The sequence below is a fragment of the Cherax quadricarinatus genome, chromosome 31 (genome assembly GCF_038502225.1).
Source record: "Cherax quadricarinatus isolate ZL_2023a chromosome 31, ASM3850222v1, whole genome shotgun sequence".
In the NCBI taxonomy this organism is placed as follows: domain Eukaryota; kingdom Metazoa; phylum Arthropoda; class Malacostraca; order Decapoda; family Parastacidae; genus Cherax; species Cherax quadricarinatus.
In genome coordinates this window covers 30,232,994-30,259,604 of record NC_091322.1, presented here as the reverse complement: position 1 = coordinate 30,259,604, position 26,611 = coordinate 30,232,994, and the positions used below count along the sequence as shown (strand labels likewise).

General features: G+C 38.7%; 2 protein-coding genes across 3 annotated transcripts in view; one reads left to right on the top strand and one right to left on the bottom strand.

Annotated features, from left to right (window-relative positions):
- The window catches only part of LOC128703476 (uncharacterized), a 171,388-nt gene extending 155,135 nt beyond the window's left edge, over positions 1-16,253 (top strand). Inside the window, exons 9-10 of the mRNA XM_070090315.1 lie at positions 10,810-10,885; positions 16,071-16,253. Of these exons, the coding sequence (XP_069946416.1) occupies positions 10,810-10,857 (48 nt within the window). The 3' untranslated portion in view covers positions 10,858-10,885; positions 16,071-16,253. The remainder of the gene's footprint in view (positions 1-10,809; positions 10,886-16,070) is intronic.
- The window catches only part of LOC128696941 (protein AMN1 homolog), a 51,431-nt gene continuing 32,910 nt past the window's right edge, over positions 8,091-26,611 (bottom strand). For both annotated transcript variants that reach the window (XM_053788369.2, XM_070090317.1), the window contains exons 6-7: positions 8,912-9,080; positions 8,091-8,654 (exon numbers count right to left, since the gene is read on the bottom strand). In XM_053788369.2, the coding sequence (XP_053644344.1) occupies positions 8,584-8,654; positions 8,912-9,080 (240 nt within the window). In that variant the 3' untranslated portion in view covers positions 8,091-8,583. The remainder of the gene's footprint in view (positions 8,655-8,911; positions 9,081-26,611) is intronic.

Below are 26,611 nucleotides of genomic sequence, written 5' to 3'. Positions count from 1 at the left end.
TTAGACAAGGATGTGTGATGTCACCATGGTTGTTTAATATATTTATAGATGGGGTTGTAAGAGAAGTAAATGTGAGGGTCTTGGCAAAAGGCGTGGAGTTAAAAGATAAAGAATCACACAAAGTGGGAGTTGTCACAGTTGCTCTTTGCTGATGACACTGTGCTCTTGGGAGATTCTGAAGAGAAGTTGCAGAGATTGGTGGATGAATTTGGTAGGGTGTGCAAAAGAAGAAAATTAAAAGTGAATACAGGAAAGAGTAAGGTTATGAGGATAACAAAAAGATTAGGTGATGAAAGATTGGATATCAGATTGGAGGGAGAGAGTATGGAGGAGGTGAACGTATTCATATTTGGGAGTGGACGTGTCAGCGGATGGGTCTATGAAAGATGAGGTGAATCATAGAATTGATGAGGGAAAAAGAGTGAGTGGTGCACTTAGGAGTCTGTGGAGACAAAGAACTTTGTCCTTGGAGGCAAAGAGGGGAATGTATGAGAGTATAGTTTTACCAACGCTCTTATATGGGTGTGAAGCGTGGGTGATGAATGTTGCAGCGAGGAGAAGGCTGGAGGCAGTGGAGATGTCATGTCTGAGGGCAATGTGTGGTGTGAATATAATGCGTAGTTTGGAAGTTAGGAGGAGGTGCGGGATTACCAAAACTGTTGTCCAGAGGGCTGAGGAAGGGTTGTTGAGGTGGTTCGGACATGTAGAGAGAATGGAGCGAAACAGAATGACTTCAAGAGTGTATCAGTCTGTAGTGGAAGGAAGGCGGGGTAGGGGTCGGCCTAGGAAAGGTTGGAGGGAGGGGGTAAAGGAGGTTTTGTGTGCGAGGGGCTTGGACTTCCAGCAGGCATGCGTGAGCGTGTTTAATAGGAGTGAATGGAGACAAATGGTTTTTAATACTTGACATGCTGTTGGAGTGTGAGCAAAGTAACATTTATGAAGGGATTCAGGGACACCGGCAGGCCGGACTTGAGTCCTGGAGATGGGAAGTACAGTGCCTGCACTCTGAAGGAGGGGTGTTAATGTTGCAGTTTAGAAACTGTAGTGTAAAGCACCCTTCTGGCAAGACAGTGATGGAGTGAATGATGGTGAAAGTTTTTCTTTTTCGGGCCACCCTGCCTTGGTGGGAATCGGCCAGTGTGATAAAAAAATAAAAATAATATATATATATCTTTCTTTCTTTCTTTCAACACACCGGCCGTATCCCACCGAGGCAGGGTGGCCCAAAAGGAAAAACGAAAGTTTCTCCTTTTACATTTAGTAATACATACAGGAGAAGAGGTTACTAGCCCCTTGCTCCCGGCATTTTAGTCGCCTCTTACAACACGCATGGCTTATGGAGGAAGAATTCTGTTCCACTTCCCCATGGAGGTAAGAGGAAATAAACAAGAACAAGAACTAGTAAGAAAAATAGAAGAAAACCCAGAGGGGTGTGTATATACGTATATGCTTGTACATGTATGTGTAGTGTGACCTAAGTGTAAGTAGAAGTAGCAGGACATACCTGAAACCTTGCATGTTTATGAGACAAAAAATTAACACCAGTAATCCTACCATCATGTAAAACAATTACAGGTTTCTGTTTTACACTCACTTGGCAGGACGGTAGTACCTCCCTGTGCGGTTGCTGTCTACCAACCTACTACCTAGGATATATATATATAGATATATATATAAAATAATAATAATAACTGAAAGTTTAAATATACCAAAACTTAAAATATAAGGGCCACCCTATTACATCCAGATGCTACAATGATTATGAATACCCTCAGGCCACATGTGGTCCTCCTAGGGAATTCTTAACTCTAATAGAGATCCACTAGACAAAGGAAAATAATCACTCATCAAGCATTTAAGAGATGTAACTACATTAATTAATAATACAGTGGTACCCTGAGTTTTGGCCACCTCCCAACTCAAATAATTATGTAAGTGTATTATTGTAAGTCCTTTTGTAAGTGTATTTTTGGGGATCTGAAACGGACTAACCTAATTTACACTATTCCTTATGGGAACAAATTCGTTCGGTACTGACACTCGAACAGCCTTCTGGAACAAATTATGGCTTAAACTCGGGGTACCACTGTAATACTGGTAGTCTTATTTTTCCCCCCTGGAGGGAATATATTTAAAAGTACAGTAAATATAGGCCTTGTGGTATTCAGTGAAGGAGACAGCATACTGTGATGTCATAGACTAATTCTTCTTTTTGATGTTACTACTTCTAGCAAGTTATCATGCACTGATCCTACTCAATACAGTAGTTATAACAAATTGCCTATCTCCCCACATAGGTCCAAGGTCTCAGAACAAAGTAACAACTTGCTGGGATGAGGAGGAAATGCAAAGTAAATCCAATGAAAAGTAGATAGCATAATCATAATTAGAGAAAAATATTATGTCTATATCTGAGATCGTTGACTCATCAATCTTGTACCAACAGATATAAGAAACACTGCCAGCACAAAGACGTAAGTCATTAGTTACAAACTATATACAAATTTCTTTAGGAAATGCCTTAGAAACTGGGCTGTGATGGCTATGTTCGTCTGCAAGCAACAATCACTTGGTTGACCAGGCAGTCAGAGAAAATGGTTGTAAATGGTATGGTGATGACCAGTAAGCTGTAGACAGACAAAAATGTGCAGTTTATAACATTTATTAAAAGAAACATTTTGCCAAGAGTGGCTTTATCAATCCTCAATGGCCTCAGTCCTGATGAAGCCACTCATGGTGAAATGTTTCCTTCAATAAATGTCCTGAGCTATACATAAGTGTCACTATTCACTATCACAGTAAAGTGACCACATGATAGCTAGCAGAAGTATAACTCAAAACCGGTCACATGTATGTCACAAGAATAGCAAGTGAGGCAGCTGAGAAGATGAAAGTGATGAAGGATGCAACTCCCATCAATGGGAGAATTGTCAAAAGGAAGACCAGTGAAGAGGACGAGTACAGAAGTGGGAGGTAAAGACAATAAGGAAACAATTGCTGTCATGTAGATCATCTACAACTGTCCAATCAGAGTTTAAAGCAAGAGAAGATTGTAAACAGAGATGTCACAACTGAAATTAGTATAATTAGTATAGGTTCTGGAATGTAAGATATGCAAAGACAAAGGGAGTGAGAGAAAGACTTCAGCAGTTCACCAGTCATAAAGGAAATGATGGTAACTAAACAAGTCTAAGAGCAGGAGCAGTTTAGTTAAAGAGGAAACTAGAGCCTGGAGTCACCTAAAGACAAGGAACAAGATGAGAAGAGTTATAAGGAAGACTGTGTTACACAAGGGCTGTAGTACAGTATATTAGTCTAAATATAAAATACTGAGCATCTAATACAGTCAGCATTTTCCTAAGAAGTGCACTGAGATTGTGTAAGATGCCAAGACACTAGTCAAGAACTTTTAAGAGAGCATAGCTGGAGACCAAAAGCTAACAGTGTGATGAATATTGGTTTCTTTAAAACAAATGTATATTGTATAGGTAATAACTGCAAGATTCTCATAAAATTCCATTGCATGTTAGACATGAAAAAATTAAAAAAATATAATGAAAAATAGGCAGAGAGCATGCATAGTTCCTTTGTATAAAGGCAAAGGGGATAAAAGAGAGTGCAAAAATTATAGGGGGATAAGTCTGTTGAGTATACCTGGTAAAGTGTATGGTAGAGTTATAATTGAAAGAATTAAGAGTAAGACGGAGAATAGGATAGCAGATGAACAAGGAGGCTTTAGGAAAGGTAGGGGGTGTGTGGACCAGGTGTTTACAGTGAAACATATAAGTGAACAGTATTTAGATAAGGCTAAAGAGGTCTTTGTGGCATTTATGGATTTGGAAAAGGCATATGACAGGGTGGATAGGGGGGCAATGTGGCAGATGTTGCAAGTGTATGGTGTAGGAGGTAGGTTACTGAAAGCAGTGAAGAGTTTTTACGAGGATAGTGAGGCTCAAGTTAGAGTGTGTAGGAAAGAGGGAAATTTTTTCCCAGTAAAAGTAGGCCTTAGACAAGGATGTGTGATGTCACCGTGGTTGTTTAATATATTTATAGATGGGGTTGTAAGAGAAGTAAATGCGAGGGTCTTGGCAAGAGGCGTGGAGTTAAAAGATAAAGAATCACACACAAAGTGGGAGTTGTCACAGCTGCTCTTTGCTGATGACACTGTGCTCTTGGGAGATTCTGAAGAAAAGTTGCAGAGATTGGTGGATGAATTTGGTAGGGTGTGCAAAAGAAGAAAATTAAAGGTGAATACAGGAAAGAGTAAGGTTATGAGGATAACAAAAAGATTAGGTGATGAAAGATTGAATATCAGATTGGAGGGAGAGAGTATGGAGGAGGTGAACGTATTCAGATATTTGGGAGTGGACGTGTCAGCAGATGGGTCTATGAAAGATGAGGTGAATCATAGAATTGATGAGGGAAAAAGAGTGAGTGGTGCACTTAGGAGTCTGTGGAGACAAAGAACTTTGTCCTTGGAGGCAAAGAGGGGAATGTATGAGAGTATAGTTTTACCAACGCTCTTATATGGGTGTGAAGCATGGGTGATGAACGTTGCAGCGAGGAGAAGGCTGGAGGCAGTGGAGATGTCATGTCTGAGGGCAATGTGTGGTGTGAATATAATGCAGAGAATTCGTAGTTTGGAAGTTAGGAGGAGGTGCGGGATTACCAAAACTGTTGTCCAGAGGGCTGAGGAAGGGTTGTTGAGGTGGTTCGGACATGTAGAGAGAATGGAGCGAAACAGAATGACTTCAAGAGTGTATCAGTCTGTAGTGGAAGGAAGGCGGGGTAGGGGTCGGCCTAGGAAAGGTTGGAGGGAGGGGGTAAAGGAGGTTTTGTGTGCGAGGGGCTTGGACTTCCAGCAGGCATGCGTGAGCGTGTTTGATAGGAGTGAATGGAGACAAATGGTTTTTAATACTTGACGTGCTGTTGGAGTGTGAGCAAAGTAACATTTATGAAGGGATTCAGGGAAACCGGCAGGCCGGACTTGAGTCCTGGAGATGGGAAGTACAGTGCCTGCACTCTGAAGGAGGGGTGTTAATGTTGCAGTTTAAAAACTGTAGTGTAAAGCACCCTTCTGGCAAGACAGTGATGGAGTGAATGATGGTGAAAGTTTTTCTTTTTCGGGCCACCCTGCCTTGGTGGGAATCGGCCAGTGTGATAATAATAATAAAAATAAATGAAAAAAAAAAAAAACATACTGGTAAAAAGATAGGGCAGTCAATCAAAACAAGGGAGGTCATGAGGTAGTAGCAGTTAAACACAAGACTTGTCAAAAGCTCAATGTGTAGAGAAACACTAAACACCATGGCAAGCATGCACAGTAGCAGATGCAGACTGACAGGACAAGAAATGGGGAAAATGTAGTAGAGTGGACAGAAGGAAAAGATGCAATGTTCTCTAGTGTCTTGCAAATTAATAGCCAGGTGCTTAAGGCAAGAGACTGCCTACATGAGTGAGAGGCTGTCAGGGTAGTAGCCCCAATACAAGCAGTTAAAACTGTCTAATGTCTCCATGTCTAAGACATCACAAACTGCATTTGGAAAGAACAGAGAGAAGAATGAAAAAAGGAGTAGATGAGGGTTAAACACAAAGTTACAAAATGAACATTAAGTCTTTGGATGTGTGATGGTGATGGAAGCAAAAGCCAGATATGCACTTCTATATCTGATTTTGATAGTGGATGGGGGCACATTAACCCTTGCCTCCATTATGGTAGTGGGCAGAATGAGAAAATGAAAATACTAAGTAGTGTAAAGTAGGTGCAATCAAAGAAAATACCAGAAAACAATGGTACACTGGGGCAGTAGAACTTAAAGAAAACAGTGCAAGAGTCAGGATGACAGATCAAGCTGGAATATGTGAAATACTACAAGCCTTACTGAAGACAAGCTAGTGCTCAGTTACATGATGGGAGGGTTTCCCTCCTCACACAGTAGAAAATAAAATTCACATTTGCATTTAAAAATTGATGACACTGACTAGAAAATGTAAAGTAACCCCTCACACAAAGCAGAGAGCACTGACAGGGTCAAAATGGGCATTCATGGGCAATCAGCAGAACTTAAATGCCTTTTACAAATATAAAAGCAGTAAACCCATAAAGGTTATAGAGTGGTGTATGGCACAGGTAAAGGAGATGGTGGGGGAGGAAAGAAATGGAGGTGTTGAGGGAAGGGCTGGTGGTTACAGGTGATGAAGCAAATTAGTGTCAGTTAAGAAACTGGAAAGAGTTTGTAGCAAAGGTGGGACCACCAGAGATGATGGCAAGCAAAGTTAGCATGTCGTGGCATTGGAGAAGGCACCTAAAATTAAATTAGCAGGCTCTCCAATGGACAAGACAAATGATCAAGATATGTTGAACTGTCAAGACAACCTGATAATTCTCAGTGTCACTGAGTGGCAGATTATCTTTATCTTGTGCTATCTAGAATTTTTATGATGCCCACTCAAACAATTTTGCCTTTCACTGATATGAACACATTTAACTGTCTACCTGTGTTAAGGATTGTTCAAAGTGCTGAACATAATAGGAACTCTCCTAGGTAGTAGGTTGGTAGACAGCAACCACCTAGGGAGGTACTACTGTCCTGCCAAGTGAGTGTACAATGGAAACCTGTAATTGTTTTACAGGATGGTAGGATTGCTGGTGTCTTTTTTGTCTCATAAACATGCAAGATTTCAGGTATGTCTTGCTACTTCTACTTACACTTAGGTCACACTACACATACATGTACAAGCATATATATACACACCCCTCTAGGTTTTCTGCTATTTTCTTTTTAGTTCTTCTTCTAGTGTGTTGAAAGAAGAATATATACACACACCCCTCTGGGTTTTCTTCTATGTCCTTATTAGCTCTTATTCTTGTTTTTTTCTGCTTATCTCCATGGGGAAGTGGAACAGAATTCTTCCTCCATAAGCCATGCATGTTGTAAGAGGTGACTAAAGTGCTGGGAGCACGGGACTAGTAAACCTCTTCTGTATACATTACTAAATTTAAAAAGAGAAACTTCAGTTTCTTTTTAGGTCATCCTGCCTCAGTAGGATATGGCCAGTTTGTTAAAAAAAATATAGGAGCTTTGTAAAAGTATTACTGTATTCAAATTATACCTATATGACCTACAAAATTACAACACAATTACAAACACATCAAAGAGTGGGTCAGCACACTGGCCTGGGAGTTTTAGCACTCATCTACCATGAATTCAGAGCCAAACTTGTTCTGTGATTTATACCTATATGCCTATATTTTTTTATATAGATCTGAGTTGTTAGGTGCCTAGACCTCAAGCATTTCTTCACTCAGATTTACAGTTCTGGAACTGCTGATCTGCCAGATAGACCATCAATGAGTGGGAGTAACAGCAATATGAAATTTTGACTACACTGCTTGAATAGAAATAGTGACCATGATGTTAGAAAGACATACTCTGGAAACTGAGGCCTTGAAGCTCAAGTAAACTATGGGTATCTTTCTGAGGAAGGACGATTTTCCAACATTTTGAATTAAGTGTGGGCATGACAAATGACAGTAATAGATGTGCCAGCCATCACCTGCAGTTAGGAAAGGGTATCAGTTTGTAAGACATCCTGTATGCAGACAATCTGAACTCAAGTCACACAATTTATATTAAGTGACCTTCTGATCAACCAATTACAAATGAGGGCATGTTTATCAGCAAACATTTCACTGTCAGTGTCTCACAATGGAAGGTAAACTCCAATAACAGTGGGGGCCAATGAGAGAGGTTTACCAGGCAATTGTGAAGAGACATGAAGGTGGAAAGAGAGGTGGCAGATAATCTGAAATGACTATGAGTAGGATTTCTAGTAATGGTATAATAATGAAGAAAGATAAGGGACCTTGAAGAATAAGGCTACTTACTAATAGACCTGGTTACCCACCAGACTATTTCCCAAGACTGGTACTCTCCAAGATAGATACATCAACCATAATACAACCACTTTCATTTCTCCATCCTGCCACAAACCATGAACCCCTAGAGAGGAAGGTAATAAATGAACTAATTGCCCCAAGAGTAATGACAAAGAATATTCTAGTGAAAAAGGTTGGAATTAATGGAGACTTCTTCAAAGTACATTATGCTCATTGTTGATGTGATATTTCAACATGCATTACTTGCAGGTTAGTACAGTGAGCACAGCAGTAAGACCGTATCTCAATACAATAAAGTATAAGGAGTACAACAGTTAGAATTTACCATAGCATAGTGTACTCATAAACCACATAGTAATTGTTAGTGGAGCCCACTACACAGTACATGAACCATAGGACCACCATCAACAATATCAGTGAACATACTGCATACATTACTTTCAAAGACTTTTCCATAATTGCAAGTCTCCAGAAACTTAACCTGGCAAATATGGGAACCCATACTGTGATGTGCTAAACCCATGTGGGTCAAGGTGCAATCTGAATATTTGTGGAAATCAGAAGATTGTAAGTATTATCTGCCACTGAAAGAGTGAAGAAAAAAACTGATATGACTATAACTGGCAGACAGAAAGGATAGAACAGATGATTAATACTCTTCTGTTGTCAATACTACACCCAAATCAGTACACAGTCCATGTAAGCTGCTTCATTCTCCACGCCTTATATTCATCCACTAGTTCTCTAGAACGCTCTGCAAAGTACATAAGGAAGCAATATATATACATACATAAATAAATAAATAGTAAAATATACAGTATATATCATTACCTCATCATTGCAGATAACATAGTGACCTACTAATAAAGCAGCTCAGGTATCCAACTCCTTTCAATATTGTAATACAGTTTCACTATATAAAATGAAATGTTTGAGGAAATTAGATGGCATATTTATAAGGTTAAATTGGTCAAGCAAAGGCTACACTATGGATATCTAGCAGTCACTCACCTGACAGTCTAGGGCAGTGATGGAAACACAGAATGTTAAGGTGACTACAACAGTTACAAATTGATTCAATACTATCATCAGTAAGACGTGCACAACCATCAATACGTAGTTCACGCAGACTATGACCAACTCCTCCGCTTACTAACTGCTGTATTCCCAAATCACTAATCTAAAAAGAAACCCAATTAGAAAAAATTAAAAGATTATTACAGATATGCTCAATCTCATTGTTTAATATGCTTTTGTACAGTAATCTAACAAATAACTTTGGTTGCTGATTTTTGGTCATTCGTCAGGGAAAATCCGCTACAGGTTTTAATCATCTGATGAATTACTCAATATGTAATATAAAATTACCCTATTTTGGTGCATATAAAGTACACTTTTTTTTTTTTTTCAAAATTTGACCTTCAAAATCACCCTACATCCTATAACGTGAAGGAAAGGCTTGGGGTCATGGTGTTCCCCTAGTTAAACAATACAAACAACTTCAAAATGAGTATATGGTACATTACATGAAAAATTCCATTTAGTAAAAAGAACAATTAAAACAATAATAATTAAATCAGTAAATGACTTTGAATAACAAATAAACAAATAAATGACTGTAATAATTCTTTAAGCTACCAGCAGTGATCAAGCAAACCACTCATCGAAGGTGTTTACGGATTTCCACCAATTACTAGTGTTACCTGTACGTTTCCTTTATCAACGTGTAAAAGTGCATTATAAAATAAAACAAACCATAAAGCACTAAATGCTTCAATAACTGTGTAATACTCAACAAACACAACAACTGTCTGTCCACTGTAAACATCTGGAAGCCAATTTTTTGTTTTGGTATTGACAACGGAGTCTGACACCAACAAATCGTATGTGCAGCTAAATAGAGCAGCCAACCACAACCACCAATTTCACCAAACAAGACCATGGTCATTTTTTCTCCATCATATTTTATGCTGAATTAAAAGTGCATCCTACACACCAGTGCATCTCATGTGCCACAATACAGCAATAAACGTACCGACAAAATTGTGGTAATTACATCATAAATCATTCATCTCTACACATTCATATGGTTCCTAATTTGTGGAATTTGATTATCCAATGGTATTTGATTATCCAATCCAATTATCTGATGGGCAACCTACAAATAAATTAGATTATCAATGGATTTTCTCACATTACAGTACTCATTTTTCAAGTTTGGTTCATGATCCCTAAACTGCATATTAACCATAGGATTTTACTCAAAATGTGCTCAAAGACACTCAATTTTCACAACTCAAGTCTCTATACTGGATGTTCTTTCTAATGAAATGTTAATGTTACCTAGATTACAGCAATTTTGTATTACCAACTTGTGAAATCAAAATAACACAATTGTAAATAACTCATTGAGTGGGCAGGATTCGAACCCCTAGTTAGATGAATTTTATTAGGCCAGTATGGTAAAGCAGTTAGAGCACTGGCCTCCTAGTTTTAGAATTAGCTTGTCATAGCTTCTTCTATGAGGAAAATAATTATGTATTATTTATTGGTTGTAGATTTTGGGACCTATATGAAAATAAACCCTTAGAATTTTGTGGGGAGCACTGTATTTTAAAAATTAGGACTAAACCATTATTAACAACAGTGATAGTAAAAAGCTGTTCTGGTATATACATTTTCATGAAAACAGTTTCTGTAACCTGCTTAAATAAATTATAATGGTGACTAACAAGGCATATTTATCTTTCAAAGAAATACTAACAAACTTAGAAGTTACCAATACCTACACAAACTTTAAAAAATGCCCCTTAGCATTTTTTAAACACATCAGCCATCTTACACAGAGGAAGGCTGTCCCCCCCCCCCAAAAAAAAAAACACTTGCTGTCATTCATTTAACCCTTTCAGGGTTGGTCCCACAGTACTACAGCTCTAAAGCCAGGGCCGGTTCCGTAGTTTTACGCCATGAACTCAGCTCACTCAGGTAAGATGTGAGAAGTAAATTTGGGCCTAGAGATAAGAGAATGGCTTCGATTCGATTCTTATGACCAGAGTCTTTGGTAAGATGGGTAAGGAAGAAGGATGGGTAAGGATAGAAATATTGGAAATGGGTGGGAGGGGGAAGTGAGGTAGGATATAAAAGGTAAGTGGCCCAACCACTTTGGTGCAATTTAAAAAGTGTATGTGAAATAATAAAATATTCTTGAAGGGGTATAATACTAACCCATCAGAGTCATATAGATATAACAGATATATAGGTACATGACTCTGAATTGGTAGTATAGTATATACAAGTTGCAATTTTTTTTTTTTTTTTTTGATTGCATAACGAATATTTAAATGACAAGACAAGGTGGTAATCTGGACAGTTCATAAAGAATTACTTGACACGTTAGCTTCTTTCAAGGTGGTGTCCCGCCATAGTAAATGTAGCATATTTATAACAGTAGATGTAGAAGTAGAAGTGTTATACAAGATGTCTCCCTAATTGGGTTCTGGTGTTACCCAATCATCTTCATCTGCTGGGAGGTTGCTCAGGATCATTGGTCGATGGTAATCGTCTTTATGGATGAAGCGACGCACCCTCTGTGGGAGAGTCATTCTTTGGGCCCTGTGAGGAGTATTAATGATATAGTCAGTGGTATTTTCAACTTGGAGAGGATGTTCTCTATCTGGTATGTAGAGTTCTTGCATTGCATATCAAGGTGTACATTTAAGGCAGTAATATCCTGTTGTACGTGTAAATCTGCCATTTTGACTCTGTCTCTCCTCCTGGTACCCGTAATAAAGCGGAGAGCTCTATTCTGGACCCGTTGCAACTTTAGCATGTTGGTCTTTGTTGTTAACGACATTGGGACACATGGGTATTCGAGTATTGGTGACCTGTACTTAACTCTGTGAAGAAGTGTCTTGTTTGCTCCCGTGCACTGAACCAAGATGCCCTCCATCGAGCAACTTTACCAGCAACTTAAGGAAGAATTGAGGGCAGCGAAGATGGAGATACGGCGATTGACCGAGGAAAACAAGAGGATTCGTAGTAGTCCTCCTGTTTCGAGTCCTCAGGTCAAGAAGGGATCGTGGTCAGTGGCTGGACAGCAGGGGACGACGAAGTTGACGATCAAGAAGACGAATGGAAAGCCAGAAACGATGAAGAAGAAAGAGACTGCTGTGGAAACTCCCGTGGAAACCTCCAACGCATTCTCGGTGCTACCCGACGAATGTGAGTCTACTACTGGGATCGTCACGACGAACGACAACAAGGAAGGTAAGAATATTGTTGTTGTTGGGGATAGCCAGGTTAGATACATGGATAGGGCTTTCTGCTTGAAGGACAGGAGTAGGAGACAAAGGGTATGCTTTCCTGGGGCTGGGATGGAGGACATTGTTAGCCGGCTTGACAACATCATGAACGGTAATGGGATCAATCCTATTATTTGCCTCAGTGCTAGAGGCAATGATGTAGGCAAGCGTAGAAGTGAGGATTTAGTTAGAAAGTTCAGGACAGCTATAGACATGATTAGGAAGAAGGGGGGGCGCCCTGTTATATGTGGCATTTTGCCAAGAAGAGGTGTTGGTAATGAATGGTTGTCCAGAGCAATTGGTATTAATTGTTGGCTGGATAAACACTGTAAGGATAATGCAGTACCATTCATTGACAACTGGGACAACTTCTATGGCCGAAATGACATGTATGCCAGGGATGGGGTTCACTTATCCAGGGCAGGTGTGGGTTTTCTTGCTAACTCAGTTGAGGGGGTTGTTAGGACTTTAAACTAGGATTAGTTAGAGGTATGGGTTTAGAAATGATTAATAATGAGTATGGATATATTGACTTATGCTCTGATATTAAGAATCTTAATAGTAACTGTCATGGAGTAACTCTGGGTAATGATAATTTCAGAAATTGTGTAAAAACAAAGATGAATAGGAAAAATGTGCAGAAGAAAAAACACATGATGGTATTTTATGCTAACAGTCGAAGTGCAAGAAATAAAATTAATGAACTACGTTTGGTAGCATGTGCTGGGAACTTTGATATCATTGCATTAACTGAAACGTGGTATGATTTAAAGAGTCGGGATATGACTGCTGAGTGTAATATTCAGGGATTTAAGTTGTTCAATGTGGATAGATGTAATGGGAAGGGGGGAGGAGTTGCATTGTATGTTCGAGAAAATATTAATTGTTGCATAAAAACAGGTATAAAAATAGATGGAGCAGTAACAGAGTCTGTTTGGGTAGAGTTCGTGGAGGGTCAAGAAAAACTAATTCTAGGTGTAATATACCGACCTCCAGGCTTGGATCACGATAGAGGGAGACTTCTTTGGGACGAAATTGTTAGGGCTTCTGGACACAGTAACATAGTCATAGTAGGGGACTTTAACTTTAGCCAAATTGACTGTTTTCTGAAACAGAGTGTAACTGAGCCTACCAGGGGTAATAATTTGCTAGACCTAGTCTTGTCAAATAAGGAAACACTCGTGAATAATCTGGAGATCACTGAAGAGCTTGGCGCAAGTGATCACAAATCCATCACCTTTAGCATTAATTGGGAATGCAAGAATAATGATAATACAGTAAAAATCCCTGATTTTCGTTCTGCCGATTATAATGGACTTAGGGAACATCTGTCTAATCTTGATTGGGGTTATCTAGCTAATGATTTTATTGACGATAATCATACTTATGAATATGAAGGGATCTGCTTTTATGATTGTTTTCTTAATAATGTACACAGTGCCCAGAGTATATACATTCCCCAGAGAGAAATTAGGTCTAATAATAACGATCCCAAATGGGTTAACAGGAGGCTAAAGCATCTATTAGGGGAGAAAAGGGGAATTTATAGGCGCATCAGAAGAGGAGAGGTTAACCTTACTGACCAATATGTTCAGCTTAAAAGAGAAGTAAAAAAGGCGATTAGAAAGGCTAAACGTGACTATGAAATTAGAGTTGCTAATGAATCAAAGACTAATCCAAAGGGGTTCTTTCAAGTGTATAGGACGAAGGTGAAAGAAAAAGTAGGACCTCTGAAATCTGGGAATGGACAGCTGACGGATAATGAACTGGAAATGTGTTCCTTATTTAATGACTATTTTTTGTCAGTTTTTACACAGGAAGATGTAAATGAGATTCCAGTAATTAACAATTATTTAGTTCCTGATGAATTTAAGTTAACTAATATTACTGTCACGAGGGACATGGTTATTAAACAGATAGACAAACTGAAACAAAATAAGTCCCCGGGACCCGATGAGTTGTTTTCAAGGGTACTTAAGGAATGCAAGATGGAGCTTAGTCAGCCATTAACGAGTGTATTCAATGCGTCCATCCTTACCAGTGTTGTGCCAGAGTTGTGGAAGATGGCTAATGTGGTTCCTATATTCAAATCAGGGGATAAGTCCACTCCTTCAAATTACCGTCCAATAAGCCTGACATCTATAGTGGGCAAGTTATTAGAATCAATTATAGCTGACATTATCAGAAGTCACCTTGAAGAGCATAACTTGATAAATGAATCTCAGCATGGATTCACGAGAGGTCGTTCCTGCCTGACAAACTTACTGACGTTCAATAGAACATTTGAGGCAGTTGACAGTGATAAGGAATATGATATTGTTTATTTGGATTTTAGTAAAGCCTTCGACAGAGTACCTCACAAGAGACTCTTAAGAAAAGTGGTAGCTCATGGTATAGGAGGTAAAGTTCTAGCATGGATTGAGGCATGGCTTACCAATAGAAAGCAGAGAGTTACCATTAATGGAGTGAAATCTGAATGGGGATTAGTCACTAGTGGCATTCCACAAGGATCAGTTTTAGGCCCTCTCTTGTTCATAATTTACATTAATGACCTTGATGAAGGGATTACTAGTGACATGAGTAAGTTTGCTGATGATACAAAGATAGGCCGTATAATTCACTCTGAGGAGGATATCAATGAACTCCAGGACGATTTGAACAAATTAATGTCTTGGTCTGAAAAATGGCAGATGAAGTTTAATGTGGATAAGTGTAAGGTACTTGCCCTTGGTAATGAAAATAACCCTCGAAGCTATAATCTAGGTGAAGTAGAGCTTGGTCATACAGAATGTGAAAAAGACTTGGGAGTCATGGTAAGCAGAAATCTAAAGCCAAGACAGCAGTGCCTTAGTGTGCACAACAAGGCCAACAGATTACTTGGATTTATCTCAAAAAGTATAAGTAACAGAAGTCCAAAAGTTATTTTACAGCTCTATACATCACTAGTGAGGCCTCATTTAGATTATGCTGCTTAGTTTTGGTCCCCTTACTACTGGATGGACATAGACTCATTAGAGAACATAGAGAAGAATGACTAAAATGATTTACTGTGTAAGGAACCTCCCGTATGAAGATAGACTTAAAGCCTTAAATCTCCACTCTCTGGAGAGGCGTAGAATGAGGGGAGATATCATTGAAGTGTATAAGTGGATGACGGGCATAAACAAGGGAGACATTAATAAAGTACTGAGGGTGTCGAACCAGGTAAGAACCATGAATAATGGATTTAAGTTGGATAAATTTAGATTTAGAAAGGACATAGGTAAGTACTGGTTTTCTAACAGAGTTGTAGATGCGTGGAACAGTCTTCCCAGTGGGGTGATAGAGGCTAGGACCTTGGGTAGCTTTAAGAAGAGACTGGACAAATATATGAGTGGGAGGGGCTGGGTTTGATTGGTGTCAAGGGGTACAGGAGTTATTTCTTGAGTAGCTTTAGGTAGATGTCGTTTTGATAAGGACCTGCCTCGCATGGGCCAGTAGGCCTTCTGCAGTGTTCCTACATTCTTATGTTCTTATCATCATTTTATACAGATGTTTTTTGACATATGAAGGGGCTTGATTAAATCTAAAGAGACTGCTAAGACTGGCTTTGGCTATATTGATCTTTTTATTGATGTGAGATGTTGAGTGGAGCAGCCTGTCTATTTCATATCCCAAGATCTTGTTAGGATTTCTAATGGCTACAGGTGTACCTCTGATGGAGATACCCCCCTTATCTTCGATGGTTGATGCAAAACATCCTATCGTGCTAACCAGGACTTTGTCAGGGTTAGTCGTAATTCTCCATTTCTTTTCCCAATTGGATGTATGACGAAGTTCAATATTCATTTTTTCTACGACTCTTTCATATTTGTATTTTCCTGTTACAGGAGTTGACAAAACAACATGGATAACATTATCTGCAAACTGCGTTATAATTGTATCATTAAACTCTGGTTGAGGAAGATCATTCACATAAATGTTGAATAGAATTGGACTAAGACAAGAACCTTGTGGGACACCAGCTGTCAGTATAAAAGGCTCTGTTGTCTTTCCATGAAAGGTAGGAATGATTTTTCTTTCAGTTAAGAAGTAATATATAAATCTGAGAAATGTCAAGTTATGGTCAGGTAGGTCAATAAGTTTGTATATAAGACCATCATGCCATAAACTATCAAAAGTTTTATGAATATCTCTGGTGGCAATTAGGGAAAGATTGCCCTGATGTTTCAGACTCGCTACAGTATCAAAAATAATATTTATTGCAGGATGGGTACCTCTATGTGTCCTAAAGCCAAACTGTTTTTCAGTAAAAAGGTGGTTAAACTTCATATAGTAGTTCATTCTGTTGGAAATGATATTTTCAAGAACTTTTGCAGTGACTTCAAGTAAGGATATAGGTCTATAGTTTTCTGGTTGATCTTTCTTTCTTTCAACACACCGGCCATATCCCACCAAGGCGGGGTGGCCCAAAAAGAAAAACAAAAGTTTCTCTTTTAAATTTAGTAATTTATACGGGAGAAGGGGTTACTAGCCCCTTGCTCCCGGCATTTTAGTCGCCTCTTACAACACGCATGGCTTACGGAGGAAGAATTCTGTTCCACTTCCCCATGGAGATAAGAGGAAATAAACAAGGACAATAACCAGAAAGAAAATAGAAGAATACCCAGAGGGGTGTGTATATATATGCTTGTACATGTATGTGTAGTGTGACCTAAGTGCAAGTAGAAGTAGCAAGACATACCTGAAATCTTGCATGTTTATGAGACAGACAAAAGACACCAGCAATCCTACCATCATGTAAAACAATTACAGGTTTTCGTTGTACACTCACTTGGCAGGATGGTAGTACCTCCCTGGGCGCTTGCTGTTTACCAACCTACTACCTAGGTTTTCTGGTTGATGGATGTTTTTATTGGGTTTAGCAAGAAAGATCATCCTAGCAGTCTTAAAAACCACTGGGAAATGTCCGGAGGCCAAGATGGCATTAAAGATATTAACCAAAGACTGTTTACAATTTTTGGATAGGAACTTTATTTGTTTTATTGTTATTCTAGAGAGACCAGGGACTCTATTTCGCATTCTTCCAATAACTTGACTCATCTCAAGTAGTGTGATAGGTCTAGTAAGCGGGTGGGCGTCTTCAAGAGTTGATGTATTGATGGTAGGTAGTGGTTGTAGATCAGCTAAGTTCTCATCTCTCCATTCATTGACCAACTGATAGTGATTATCATTAAATCGACGACTGTTATTGTGGGAGAGAATTTTCTCCCATACATCACCCATCAAATTAGCTTGGTCCTGTGGATCATGAAATTTAATCTCAACCCCATCATCATCATCACCAGTGAAGGTATGAATTAGGTAGGTAGGAGCCTTGTGTTTTGCACCTAAAAGTTGCTGAATCTTACTCCAAAATTTTGCAGGCTCTCGTTTATACTGATTAGCTTTTAGAACTAGCAATTTCCATAAGTCACATTTATGATGACTAATCATGTTAATTAATTCTTGCCTCAATCTATACAATGTAGCTACCGGTGGTTGCCACGTTTGAAGATGCCTTCGACATTCTGTTTGATAATTTCTCATACTGTCTCTAATTTCCCTCGTAGGTTTATATTGTTGGTAGATCTTTGTGGAAGCTAATTGGCAAGTTGCATTAGTAGCATCAATTGTTAAATTGTGAAGGGACCTGATTGTGTCGTCAATTGCAGTGGAAGGTAGATTTTCCAATGACACAATTTCATCTTCACCCAGAAATGCCCTGAAGGAGTCAAATCCTAGGGTGTTGAGGTTGGGTTTAGGAGGTATAGGTATTCTAAATGGAGAAGTTTGTAGCTGTATTATAACCGTTTATGCAGTAAGTGTGAACCATATAAAAAAATCCTGCAGAAAGCAGTGCATAATGGAGTAAAAAAAACTGACCATGTTTTTAGTTTAAAACAGTGGCTTTACAGTACAGTCGACCCTCAACTAACAGTGGCATTAAGTAACAGCAATTTCGTCTAACGGCGCTTTTTGCCATAGAAAAAAATGCCTTAACCAACGATGTTTGTCCGGAACATGTTGATGTGCCCGGAGCGCGGCCTGAGCGGGCCCAGCCACTCCACGAGTCAGTGTGCCATTGTTTACAAGCTGTTGCGGTCGGTTTCCACATGTGCCTCCCATATATTTTGGATTATTCTACTATTTCTAGTGCCAAGCTTCTAGTGCCAAGCCTGTGTTAAGAAGGGTGAGAATTACAATGGAAATGAAGGAGATCACTGAAAAATACGAGAGTGGAATGTGTATGGCTGAGTTGGAAAGGCAATACAACAAATCACATATCAACCAACAATACTATCTTGGCGAACACACAGGCAATCAAGGAAGCTGTTGTTGCGAAAGGTTCAAGTATGTTTTCAAAACGGAGACCACAAATAGTTGAGGTAGAGAGACTGTTATTGGTATGGATAAATGAAAAACAATTATCAGGTGATAGTGTTTCTCAGTCTATAATTTATGAAAAGGCAAGGAAGTTGCATGATGATCTCATTAAGAAAATGCTTCAAAATAGTGCTGCTGATGATGAATTTTGGCCAGAAAAGGCTGGTTTGAGAGATTTAAGATTTGTAGTGGCATACACAGTGTGGTAAGGCATGGTGAGGCATCCAGCTCAGACAAAAATGCAGCTGAAAAATATGTGAAGGACTTTAAGGAATACATAGAGACTGAAAACTTAAAACCTGAATAAGTGTTTAATTGTGACAAAACAGGCCTGTTTTGGAAGAAAATGCCAAACAGGACCTACATTACTCAGGAGGAAAAGGCACTCCCAGGACATAAGCCTATGAAAGACAGGCTGACATTAATGTTGTGTAGTAATGCTAGTGGTGATTGCAAAGTGAAGCCTTTATTGGTGTATCACTCTGAAACTCCCAGAGTGTTCAGGAAAAACAATATCATCAAGGGTACTTTGTGTGTGCTGTGGAGATCAAACAGTAAGGCATGGGTCACTAGGGTATTTTTCTTGGACTGGTTTTATGGTGTGTTTGGCCCCACTGTGACAAAATACCTCCAGGAAAAGAAATTGCCACTCAAGTGCCTCCTGGTAATGGACAATTCTCCTGTTCATCCTCACGACTTGCAAGAGGAAATTGCAATGTTTACAAAGGTGCAAGCATTTATCGAAGAATTTTATCCTGTCACCAAAGTTGCAAGCCATATTGGCAACATGTACAATGACACTTTTGTGTCCCAATTTAGGGAAATCCTAAGGGCACGTGAGAAACAGAGCTCTCTGGACAGCTATTTTGTGCAACAGGGGTCCAGTGGCTCTCAAGCTGGTCCTAGTGGCATTAAAAAACCAAGGAGGGAGGTAACCCCACCAAAGGACTTGCTACCTGAAGTTCTTCTAGAAGGGGAGTCTCCTCCCAAGCAATAGACAATTCTGAATTTCCCCTGCTGCTGGCACATCACCCATCAACAACTCCACAATAAAGGTAAGTGGCATTTAATTATTGTTAATTTTGCATGTCCCATTCCTTTCCACATAAGGAAATGTATATTTCATGTAAAAAAAAAAAATAAAAAAAATTCAGACTTTGGGGTGTCAGGAATGGATTAATTCTATTTTCATTATTTCTTATGGGGAAATTTAACTCTACCAACGGCAATTTCAACCAACGACAAGCCCTCTGGAACGGATTAATGCCGTTGGTTGAGGGTCCACTGTATATCTTCGTATAGTTTTTATGGTTGTTTTCTCGATTTCTTGATCTCATTTGAAAGAATGGAAGATATTTTACAGAAATTGAGCTAGAAGTAACAGAAATGTTAAATTTTTGCAAATATTCCAGAGTGCACAAATATCACTTGTCCAATAGGCTTCCAACTGGCCAGTCTAATATGCATTTAGGTATGCAGTGACATTATTTATACAATTATTACAATAATGCAGTAGTCTGCATAACTTAAATCTTCTGATTTTTGTGTGAATAAAAATTCAAAATGGAAAGTAAGAGTAATATAAGAGGGTCCTGGGGATGTAACTAGTGAACAGAGGAAATGTTTTCTTAGTGCCAGGGAAGTCTACATTGTTTATTCTGAACGCTATTTTTCAATTGGTAATTTTTAAATTTGTGTGAAATTTGCCAAATTATTGATTTCTGATCACTTTACTCGGTAGTTGGAATAGGTAAATGGGCAGTTTCTTGTACTCAATTGATAGAATGGAAGGAATACTAGTGAAATAACTATGAGTTTGATCAGCTGGAACAATGGGATCAGCTGAAAATAGGGCTCAAAGTAGCCGAAATCACCAATGCGTCAAATTATATTGCCAGGACCGCTAACTTTGTGAGCGTAATTCCATTAGTTTTCCATCAAATTTCGTACTTTTGGTTTCATTACCTTCGGAAAAAGATTTTCCACCATTTCATGAGGGATTTTTTTTTTTTTTTTTTTTTTTTTTTAAGAATTCTTCAACCCTGAGAGCATGTTTCAGATCAGGGGTTTTGACCCTGAAAGGGTTAAACATTGTCTTGCCAGAATTGTGCTGACATCACTGATCAGATGACCCTCAAAACTGCAGTGTGGTCATCCCTCATACAGAGTGCAGGTACTGTATTTCTGAGCTCCAGGGCTGAAACATGGCTAACTGGTTTTCCTGTATCCTTTCATGTTACCTTGCTCACACTTCACCAGGATGTCAAGTCACAAAAACCAATTACCTCCATTTACTCCTATCTAATGCTGTTACAAAAATATCCTTGGTGCCTAGGGGGGTTAAATCCTTGTCTAGGGGCATATACAGAAAATAAAAAAATAAAAAATATATCATAGGGCTACACTTGTAACTTCACAATAATGCTAAATAAGTGGTCAATACTTTACAGCTAATTACCAGGAAAGGCAGATAAACTCACCTTTATGAAAATATACTATATTACCTCTAACATTATATACAGCACACAAACTTCCTTCTACACATTTCACATATTACAAAATAGCTCACTAGTACACTGCTGCTAGTTATATGAAGATAGTAGTTAAGCCTTATGAAATCATCATCATCTTTCAACAAACCGACCGTATCCCACCGAGGCAGGGTGGCCCAAAAAGAAAAATGAAAGTCTCTCTTTTTAACCCTTTCAGGGTTTCGGACGTACTAGTACGGCTTAAGCACCAGGGTTTTTAACGTACTAGTACACCTAAATTCTAGTGCCCTCAAATCTAGTGAGAGAAAGCTGGTAGGCCTACATATGAAATAATGGGTCTATGTGGTCAGTGTGCGCAGTATAAAAAAAATCCTGCAGCACACAGTGCTGATAAATTAGACACATGTGCAACTCTTGGGTATCTTTATTGAGGAAACGTTTCGCCACACAGTGGCTTCATCAGTCCATACGTAGGAGAAACTTGAAGAACAGGAGGAGAATGAGGTAATCAGTCCCTCAACCTTGTGTCGATGTGTTCAGTCCATCAATCTTGAATAGAATACGGCATATGAGCGGAGAGACAGCTTATAAACCGTATAGCAGGAGAGGTGCAGCAGTCATAGGTGGTGTCACATTTGTTCATTGTGGAAGTAGGTCGTGCCCAAGAATTAGGCAAGCGAAGAAATCCTAAGTCAGACCTGTCAGACACTGCAACTTCTTGGGATCTTAATACTTAGGATTTCTTCGCTTGCCTAATTCTTGGGCACGACCTACTTCCACATTGAACAAATGTGACACCACCTATGACTGCTGCACCTCTCCTGCTATACGGTTTATAAGCTGCCTCTCCGCTCATATGCCGTATTCTATTCAAGATTGATGGACTGAACACATCGACACAAGGTTGAGGGACTGATTACCTCATTCTCCTCCTGTTCTTCAAGTTTCTCCTACGTATGGACTGATGAAGCCACTGTGTGGCGAAACGTTTCCTCAATAAAGATACCCAAGAGTTGCACATGTGTCTAATTTATCAACATGTCGGTTCTCTGAACCATTCATCTACAAAGCACACAGTGCGTAATGAGAAAAAAAAAACTTTGACTGTGTTTTTGGATTAAAACAGCGACTTTGCACTTTATTTTCGTATGGTATTTATTGTTGTATTTTAGTTTACCTGGTCTCATTTTATAGAATGGAAGACATATTACAGAAATTGAGATGATTTTGACTGGTTTTACAATGAAAAGTACCTTGAAATTGAGCTCAAAGTAGCAGAAATGTTCGATTTTTACCAAAGTTTAAAAGTAAACAAATCATGCTAAGCGTCCGATACACGTCAACTGCTGAGTCTAATATTCTTTCACAAATGCGCTGATATTATTTATACCATTTCTACACTAATGCAGTAGTCTGCAGAACAGTAAATCTTCTATTTTTTGTGTGAGAATAAAAATTCAAAGTGGAAAGCAAAAGAATGTAAGAGGGGCATGGGGACGTGACTAATGAATAGAGGAAACGTTATTTTAGTGCCAGGAATGTCTTTCTTGTTTATTCTAGACCCTATTCGGAAATTGGCATCTTTTGAAATTTGTGTGAAATTGGCAAAATTGCTAAATTCTGACCACTGTATTGGATAATTGAAATCAGTAAATGGGTGGTTTCTTGTACTCATTCAATAGAAAAAATGGAGTTCTAGCGAAATAGTTATGATTTTTGTCAACAAGTACACTGGAATTGGCCGAAAATAGGGCTCAAAGTGGGCAAAATCGCCGATGCGTAAACATCGTCGAGACCGCTAACTTCGCGAGAGCATAATTCCGTAAGTTTTCCATCAAATTTCATACTTTTGGTGTCATTATGATCGGGAAAAGATTCTCTATCTTTTCATAAGAAAAAAGAATTTTTTTTTTTTTGAAATTTGGCCGACCCTGAGAACAAGTCTCTGAGAGGGCCTGTCGACCCTGAAAGGTTTAAATGACAAAACCATCTCAACAGCTCCTCCTCAGCCCTCTGAATAATTCTTTGTAACATTACAAATTCTTTGCACAATATTCACACTACACAATGCCATCGAACATGACATCTTTGCCTCCAGCCTCCAGCCTCCTCCTTGCTCCCACATTTGAAACCTCTGCTTCATACCCATACAAATGTTGCTATCACTATCCTCAGGTACATTTTTGCCTTTATGAATAAGAGTTCTCAGTCTCCATAGATGTCTCAATAAACCACCTACCTTTTTCCTCTCGTTAATTCTATAGTTCACCTTAACTTTCACAGATCCATCTGCTGATAAGGCCACTCTCAAATATCCGAACCCATTTGCTTTCTTCAAACTCCCTCTTCAATCTGATATCCAGTTTCAAATGCTTATGTTTTTTGTTATTCTCATCACCTTGCTCTTTCCTATCATCTCTCTTAATTTCCTTTTACATACTTTCCAAAATTTTTCCACCAACCCTTGCAATTTCTCTTCACAATCTCCCAAAGAACTGCAGCACCAGCAAAGAGCAACTTGGGCTAAAATTCATATTCTTTTAATCCCACACCTTGCCCCATCACTATAGTGTTCCATTCTTTTACAATCCCATCTATAAATGTTGAATAACCATGGTGACATCACACATTACATACATACCCTAACCTAATCCTTACTATCCACATAAAAACTCCTTAGGGGTTTTAGTAACCTACTTGTTCTACACATCTGCAACATATACCACCTAATCATATGCTTTGTTTAAATCTATATATGTGTGAGTGAGGTGAAAGTGTTGAATGATGATGAAAGTATTTTCTTTATTTTTGGGTCACCCTGCCTCGGTGGGAGACGGCCGACTTGTTAAAAAAAAAAAATGCAACACAAAGTTCCTTATTTATATGTAAGTAATGTTTACTTATATTTTTCAGTGTAAACATTTGGGCTACACTTCTAACCTTTCTGAAACTTTCTGGTTCCTCTGCAATCCTGCTTTCTGTCTTATCCTTAATTCTTTCAATAATTCCTCTACCGTACACTTTACCCTGTATTCTTACACTTATACAATTCCTAGGTACCCTCCCTCCTTTCATGCATATATTGAATAAATACATCAACCACTTTTAAACTATATCCCCAGTTACCCTCAACATTTTTGTTTTTATCACAGCTGATTTACCCACTTTCATTTTCCTCAATGTCTCACACACTTCCCCCACACTTACATCTGGCTCTTCCTCACCCTTATAAAACATTATATGTTCCTGTACATTGCATGAAATCACTGCCTCCCTTTCTTCAATAACATTTAATAACTCCTCCAAACATTCCCTCCATCTCTCCAGTATCTCCACCTGGTATATCAATTGTTATGAACAGTATATTCTCCTTAGACCCATGTTATTTGTAGAATCACACAAAAAATAACTCTCCATTCATTTTCAATAGCTAAACGTTATTTAGTGAATCTTGCATTCCCTATATACATCTCGCACTGAACAGCACTTTGTTATTACAGTGGTACCTCAATATTCAAACTTAATTCATTCCAGGAAGCTGTTTGAATAATGAGTTGTACGAATATTGAATAAATTTTTCCCAAAAAAAGTAATGTAAATTGGATTAATCGATTCCAGACCCCAAGAAATTACCAATTATAAAACATTTTAAGTGAAACTATTGCTTATTTAAACCTGTATAATAATATTTGCATGCATAAAAATCATACATGAAAACAATAAAAACAATCTTCTTTCTTCTTTCAACGTACCAGCCGTATCCCACTGAAGTGGGATGGCCCAAAAGGAAAAACGAAAGTTTCTCCTTTCAAATTCAGTAATATGTACAGGAGAAGGGATTACTAGCCCCTTGCTCCCGGCATTTTAGTCGCCTCTTACAACACGCATGGCTTACGGAGGAAGAATTCTGTTCCACTTCCCCATGGAGATAAGAGGAAATAAACAAGAACAAGAACTAGAAAGAAAACAGAAGAAAACCCTTACACAAATGACTTAGTTTCAATATATCATGGAATTACCCAGATAACTGCAATCAAATCTCTGTCCCAGATTTTCGCTTGGCCGACTTCATGGGACTGAAAAATTACCTGGGTGGGCTAAATTGGGATGTCCTGACTATGGGTCAGGTAGGTGATCTTGGTTGCCAATATGACATTTTTCAGAGCATAGTTCTAGCTGCCCAGACAACTTTTGTTACAAGTAGGGAAATTAGATCTAACAAAAATGATCCCAAATGGGTGAACAATAGATTAAAACATCTCGTTGGTCAAAAGAGAGGCATATATAGGCATATCAAAAGAGGGGATGGGCAGTTAAGAAATCAATATATTCAATTAAAGAGAGAAATAAAGAAAGGAATAAGAAAAGCAAAAAGGGATTATGAGGCTAAGGTCGCAAGGGATTCAAAGGGTTCTTTCAGGTATACAGAAGTAAGATTAGAGACACGATTGGCCCACTTAAGAGTAACTCTGGTCAGATCACTGACAGTGATAAGGATATGTGTGAAATTCTAAATACCTACTTCCTCTCAGTTTTCACCCAGGAAAATACTAGCGATATTCCTGAAATAATAGATTATGTAGAACAGGATGATAATAAATTATGTACGATTGCAGTAACTAGTGACATGGTCCTCAGACAAATAGAGAAACTAAAACCTAACAAATCTCCAGGCCCTGATGAACTGTTTGCAAGGGTGTTAAAGGAATGTAAAGAGGAACTTAGCATACCTTCGGCTAATCTTTTTAATATATCACCACAAACTGGCATAGTGCCTGATAAGTGGAAAATGGCAAATGTAATACCTTTTACAAGGCAGGCGACAGGTCCTTGGCTTTGAACTATAGACCAATAAGCCTTACCTCCATAGTGGGAAAATTTATGGAATCAATATATGCCGAAGCAATTCGTAGCCATCTTGACAGGCACAGATTGATTAATGAATCTCAACACGGTTTTACAAAGGGGCGTTCCTATCTTACGAATTTACTAACTTTTTTCACTAAGGTGTTTGAGGAGGTAGATCATGGTAATGAATATGATATTGTGTATATGGACTTCAGTAAGGCTTTCGATAGAGTTCCACACCAGAGGCTATTGAGGAAACTTAAGGCACACGGAATAGGAGGAGAAATTTTTTCCTGGGTAGAGGCATGGCTGACAAATAGACAGCAGAGAGTTTGCATAAATGGGGAGAAATCAGAATGGGGGCACGTCACAAGCGGTGTTCCTCAGGGGTCTGTGTTGGGCCCGTTGTTGTTCACAATTTATATAAACGACATAGATGAGGGAATAAATAGCGACATAAGCAAATTTGCTGATGACACCAAAATAGGCCGTCCAATTCATTCTAACGAGGACACTAGAGCACTCCAGGATGATTTGAATAGACTGATGCAATGATCGGAGAAGTGGCAAATGCAGTTTAATATTGACAAATGCAAAGTTCTAAAAGTTGGACAGTTAAATAACCATGCCACATATAAACTAAATAATGTAGATCTTAATACAGT